Source organism: Hesperophylax consimilis, chromosome 6 (genome assembly GCF_061612785.1).
Source record: "Hesperophylax consimilis isolate HC1 chromosome 6, BYU_Hcon_1.0, whole genome shotgun sequence".
In the NCBI taxonomy this organism is placed as follows: domain Eukaryota; kingdom Metazoa; phylum Arthropoda; class Insecta; order Trichoptera; family Limnephilidae; genus Hesperophylax; species Hesperophylax consimilis.
In genome coordinates, this window is record NC_142841.1 from 38,227,917 (window position 1) to 38,233,905 (window position 5,989).

The 5,989-nt window shown below is 34.5% G+C and overlaps 1 protein-coding gene across 1 annotated transcript; it reads right to left on the reverse strand.

Moving 5' to 3' along the window:
- Window positions 1-3,750: 3,750 nt before the first annotated feature.
- On the reverse strand, window positions 3,751-4,182 carry LOC149423321 (uncharacterized). The gene is made up of 2 exons (XM_089632719.1): window positions 3,967-4,182; window positions 3,751-3,912 (listed from the first exon to the last, which is right to left on the reverse strand). Exons 1-2 carry the CDS (start codon window positions 4,180-4,182, stop codon window positions 3,751-3,753), a joined length of 378 nt encoding a protein of 125 aa, XP_089488845.1.
- Between the last annotated feature and the right edge of the window lie 1,807 nt (window positions 4,183-5,989).

A 5,989-nucleotide genomic window follows, 5' to 3' on the forward strand; every position in this document is an offset into this window, starting at 1 on the left:
ACCTCTTGATTTAGAACTGGTATTCTTGTTTCTATCGAATCTGTTGATATTGTGAGTATGTAGCCCCAGTTCTGCTGTGTTGATATTAGAGTCTAGCTAAGTTTCAGTTAGGAAAAGGACATCGTGTGGAAGAGTTGGTGCAGTTGTTGAAAATTGGTAAAGTTTAGTACGCATCCCACGTACGTCCTGATAGAAACTACTTATTGTTTGTTGCGACCTTAGTTTTTTGGCGTCGTAGATACTATTTTTTGTGAGGAGTTTATATATTTAATTGTTAAATACACTTCACCATTGTTTATGCGGTCTTTCAATTCCTTCCTTAGGTCTGCCAATTGCCTTCGCTGTAATGGGGTTATGTTTCTCAGTATATCAATGGCTTGGGCGGGGTTGTCAAATATAACTTTTAGGGGTTTGGGTTTGGCCGTTATATTGATCCCCAGACGAAAGGTTGTGATGTTGTCTTTAGTGATGGTTGAGTTTAAGGCTGTTAATGTGTTAAATATTCTTGTCGTATCTTTGGTAATTTTTTCAATTTGGGAACAGGTTGAGCTTTCTAGAAAGTTGAAAATAATAATATTTTTCGAACGTTTTTTTCTCTTCTCAAGCTCGTCAGCAGTTTCGCACGTGAATAAAATTGGTAAGTTTGAAGATTCATGCTGTGATTTAGATTCTAAGAATTTTGATGAGACTATGTGTTCATACGATGTCACCTGTCCCTCGAGGATTCCAACTTTGACACCAACATCCAGCATGGTACCAGAGAGGTTGAAAAGTTTGTTGAGTAATTTAGTCGTCTGATCTTTAGTTAGTTTTAGTGCCGGATCAGTAATATTACTATATAAAGCACTAATTTCCTCCTTTGCCTTGTTGATATATGATAGTGCATCAGTGGTACTCATCTTTCAATTGGATTTTGTATATTAATATTATAATAAAGCCAGAATCTTGTAAGTGAAGCAACCGGGCACAAAATAATGCGACGAGCGACCCCAGTGTAATGGACAGACCTGCGGTTGAATTTCAACAAATCTCGAAAATAATCTTAATGACATAAGTAATGAAGTCATTTAAAAACAATATTAGGCGTGCGGCCCGATGTAATGGTCGGGCATAGGTCAACTTTGCCCTAACAGGCCTAGAAAATCGATCTTTCCGTTTGTTTTAATTATTTCTGATGAACGCATTACTAAAATATCCAATGTTCCTCGTGAAATTACTAATTCATAGTCCAAAAAAATAAAATCTGATTCTTATGTCACCTTAAGTCCTGCGGCTAATTTGTTCGATTTTGGGTACGAACAGCTATCACCCGTAAAGTCAATTTGTTCGCTGTTAGGAACAGCTCATATGGTCTGTAGGGTAAATTATAGGGAATATACATCTCCCGAAAATAATAACAACGTTACTTAAACCTACATTTATGTGAGCCTGGTATCACTATAAACTCGCGCGGCAAGTATTTCATTCTCTCTCCAGTGGTCTCAGCTGCCGGTTTAGCCCTAAATCCCCTCTAACGTACGCGATCTGTTTTGTTCATAAAATTATTGACGTGAGTTTGTTAAAATAAAAACTAAATTTAAAATATTCGAATTCTGATTTTACACACCGAGAGTAATCACGCAACCTTGGATTCTGCGGATGGAGAACCACAGAATCATCCAGCCAACAATCCATTTAAATTGGCGATAATCTCAATCCTCCAAAGTCTTATAGCAGTGGTAGTGTCTCACTTACCTCATACTTAGAAATATAAACGAAACGGTGTGAGAAATTTATAAAAAAACACCAAGCATTTAATTCAAATATAGAAGTTAACCACAGAACATTTTTAAATTCTTTTAAAATTACTGATTTTTTTTTTTTTAAACGACAGCAAAAATTTTGTGGCAATAATGTTTATTTATATACATTAATTCTAATAAAAATATGTTTTTTTCGTTACCAGTAACTTTAGGTCAGTGTTTAGACCTAATATCTTTGGTTTAGACGAAAAAATGTAAGGTGAGTAATTTTTTTAATCTTTTGTGTTTGATTACATAATTTTAATGTTTAAAAAATATATGTTTATTTCTAATTATAAAATTTGACAGCGTATTTTATCACCTTTCAAAAACAGTTTTTAGTTTTGGGATATGTTCAGAAAGGTGACCGGATAAATCATCACAATGATAATTCATCACATCTTTAAAAAGTTATATAAAGTCATGGAAAGTGATGAAACAAAAACTTTATTAACTGGGTTAAGTAGGTTAGGTTAGGTTAGGTTAAAAAAAAAATTTCATCTTTCTATTGACTTTATATCACTTTATAAAAGTGCGTTGAATTTTCACTGTGTTGAGTTATCATGGAACCGTTCAGAAATACACCATATATTTGGATTGTATTGATAAACGGAAATATACGAAAATTCTCAGTCTTACTGACAGCATTTAAAAAAAATATAACTTCCAATGTATATAGTTAAACACCTATTCCCAGACTGTTTTAACTTTAGTTCATTGTAATCAGCTGTCGAATAAATTGACATGCTGACGCTAATAACTCTTAAAACACACTAACCATATCTGGTTATCATATATCATACATTAACATTATTATCGTTTCATAGTTAGATTTGTCCATACTAAATATTCCATATCTATCTTAATATATGGACCAACCCAAAATATGAAAATTATATTTATCCGTTCCAGAAAATCAAGATATCTTCCGAATGTAGATCATAACTTATTATTAATAATATCAAGCCCGTAATGTAAAGTCGGGGTAAGAGTAGTGGTTGGTAGCTCTTTGCAATGTAAAAGTGGGAAACTTGTGGAGATATTCCCTGAACTCCCCTCATTAGCGAGGGATTCGGGTAACTTCAAAATCACTCAGATAACTGATCGCTTTGCAATTCGATCCGGATATATCCTTAATATTTCAGTTCCACTAATCATCATAAATCTGTAGAAACGCGAGATGGAGGTCTTCAATTCAACTTGTAGGTAGATTACTAACAAGATTTGCGATACTTAAAATTCCAACGCACAAAACTAATTCAAAAATAATCCAACTTCAAATGATATCAATACATACGAGGTATACATGCATGATGGGATTCAATAACCTTCCCGTTACGAATTTCAAAAACTTCCGTCGGATCTCAAGATGTCACGTCAGCGTTACCATAATATTTGACCCTTTTTATTTGAATTACAATTATTTTTTGATGAATAAACGACGTGAAATATTATATATTATAATTTTTTTTTCGTTTAAACTCAAAATTTTTTAGTAATGAAATGACTCACCGAAGATTAACAGTAGTGGTATATTATAGTAAGCACTTTATTAAAAGATTAACAGTAGTGGTACATTATAGTATGCACATTAATAACAGATTAACAGTAGTGGTACACTATAGTGTGCACATTATTTACAGATTAATAGTAGTGGTACATTTTAGTATGCACATTATTAACAGATTCGCAGTAGTAGTACATTATAGCGTACTCATTATTATCAGAACTTTAGAAATACAGTGGGTTGCCATATTAATAGGGACACCTATGGAAAATGTGTTTTTTACACTTTGTGTTCATAAAACACAGATGTTTATGATTTTAGGTGCGGTTGTTATTATTTATTTACAAGGACATTGAATTTTGAAAAATTAAACACTGTATTTGTCCTTAATCTACGATTATTTTATTTTTTTATTATTTTTAAACAATATCGAACAAAAAGTCAATATTTCGTGATTTCGCCTTAAGCCGCAATAACAGCTTGTACACGCCGTGGTATACTCTCAATGTACAATTTTGCAGTAATCTTTAGGTCAAGAGAATGATGCCACACCCGGATGAGGGTTTCAATGAGCTGCTGCTTCGTTGTGATCACCTCCTTGGCAATCTCCCTCGTGGTGAGCTCCTACAGATTTTTAATAGGGTTCATGTTAGGGGAAGTCCCCTGCCAAGGTAAAACCTGCACGTTTTTTTCAGCCAGGAATTCAGTGACAGTCCTGCCTTTATGACAGGGTGCGGAGTTGTGCATAAAGACGTATTCCTGGCCACCAGGGAACCATTCTCCGACTTGAGGCAGTAATCGATTTTCCAGTATTTGTCTGTACTGATCCTGCCTCATAGTCCCTTGCACGATGTGGAGGCGCCCCATCCCTTTGGAAGAGATGACTGACCACATCATGATACTGGTAGGGTCTTTGATAGTCTCTACAAGGCAGTCCGGATGAAATTTCTCTCCTGGGCGTCATCGGACGAACGATGATTAATTCAACAAAATTTGGAATATGGACTCGTCAGAGAAGCACACCTTAAAAAAGGGCCATAATCAAACTAATGGAATTTTTCGAAAGCTTGAAAACCACAGAAATGTTAATTACCACATTTCAGTTCTCTATAGTCATATTTTGGTGCGCGTTGGCCCATTCCAGTAGTATTTTCCTCATATCTACTGTGAGGCGAGGTTTTTTAGCTGGCCGATGACCAAGGAGGTTCTCCTCAGCCAATATCCTCTGGACTCTCCTTTGGGAGACTTCGATATCTTCTTCGTTGATCATCAAGGTCAGACGAGCCACACTCTTTTTGAGGTTTTGGAGACAGGCGTCTTTGATTTCGCGGCCAGTAAGAGGTGTAGTGATTCGTTTTCTGCCACATTTTCCAATGTGATCCAATTCAAGGGACAGGTTTTGATTGATTTTCTAATTTATCCTGTTAACCACAGACTTTAAAATACCTGTAATGGCTGCTATTTTACTTTGGGAATGTTGAATGTGTAACAATAGTGTCTTCACTTCCGGAAATTTTCTTGGGGACGTGTCTGAAGACCTAGCAATACTAAAAAAACTGAACATTGGACTCAATATGGAAAAACTATTCACTGAAATAAGATATTTAAAAAAAAAATACAGAAATTAATAGATAAATAATAATTACTTACATATTTGTAAAGCTAAATTGTTAAAACTCGTAAATATAATTATAATGTATATTTATTTACCAGAACTTCAATCACGCATTTTCACAAAAATGCTGGCCACGTGCAAAAAACCTTAAATTTTCGAGGGATGTTGCACTTTTGCGAGTGTTGCCACTTCTTAAAAGTGCCAGTGGTGGTACCAGCAACAAAAATAACGAAAGAATGGCCATCTATTCCAAGTTATTTAGAAGTAGAGATAACGTAAACATAAAAATCAGGAAATATTGGAACTGTCCCTATTAATATGGCAACCCACTGTACGTAGTCTGATTATAATATAATGTTTATTGACAAAATAAATGGAACACTTAGTTGCTGAATAGAGGAGAAAAGAGTTTGATGATGAGTTGTTTCGAAGAATTTGAACATTTATCATATTTCAATAATTAATTTCAAGTATTTGTGAAAGTCTCATTTAAGTTCTGTTATTATTCCATAGTGGTACAGTTGCTTTACATACCTGAAATATTAACAAAATTAGACAATTAACTTTGAACAAGATTAATATTCAAATTTTGTGAAAGTTCTATTCAAATGCTGTGAAACAACTTGCCAATAATGATAAAATATCAGAACTTTCACAGAACATAAAAATAAGCTTTCGAATTTGACAAAATGTTTAATTTCTGCGAAACGACCTGTCCTTACTGTTACGAATCTGTACACGAGAAAACGAATGAATCTCGTCGGGGCACGGCCTATAAACAGAAATGTAGATTTTATGTTTAGAATCTTTTGAATTATTTTTCACGGTTGCTAAGTTGTTGGTCGGTACTGGTAACAGTACATTATTCTACAAAGATTTTAGAAGCTAGGTAACGTCGATTACCATATTGGGTTGAGGATGGTTAAAATTCATACCACATGGTTCAACGTAAAAAATATCGAAGATATTATTTGACGCATAGAAACGGTTGACCATACTCTCAACAGCAGTGATTGGTGTAAATTATTTAGAGTGAGCATTTAGTGGGCTCGAACGCTGAGCACTACCACCTTATTTCCCCTGTCG

Coding starts and splice junctions, on each gene's coding strand:
- LOC149423321 (XM_089632719.1), bottom strand. CDS start 4,182: ATGTGGTCAGTCATCTCTTCCAAAGGGATGGGGCGCCTCCACATCGTG. Junction 3,913..3,966: donor TGGCTGAAAAAAACGTGCAG/GTTTTACCTTGG, acceptor AAAAATCTGTAG/GAGCTCACCACGAGGGAGAT.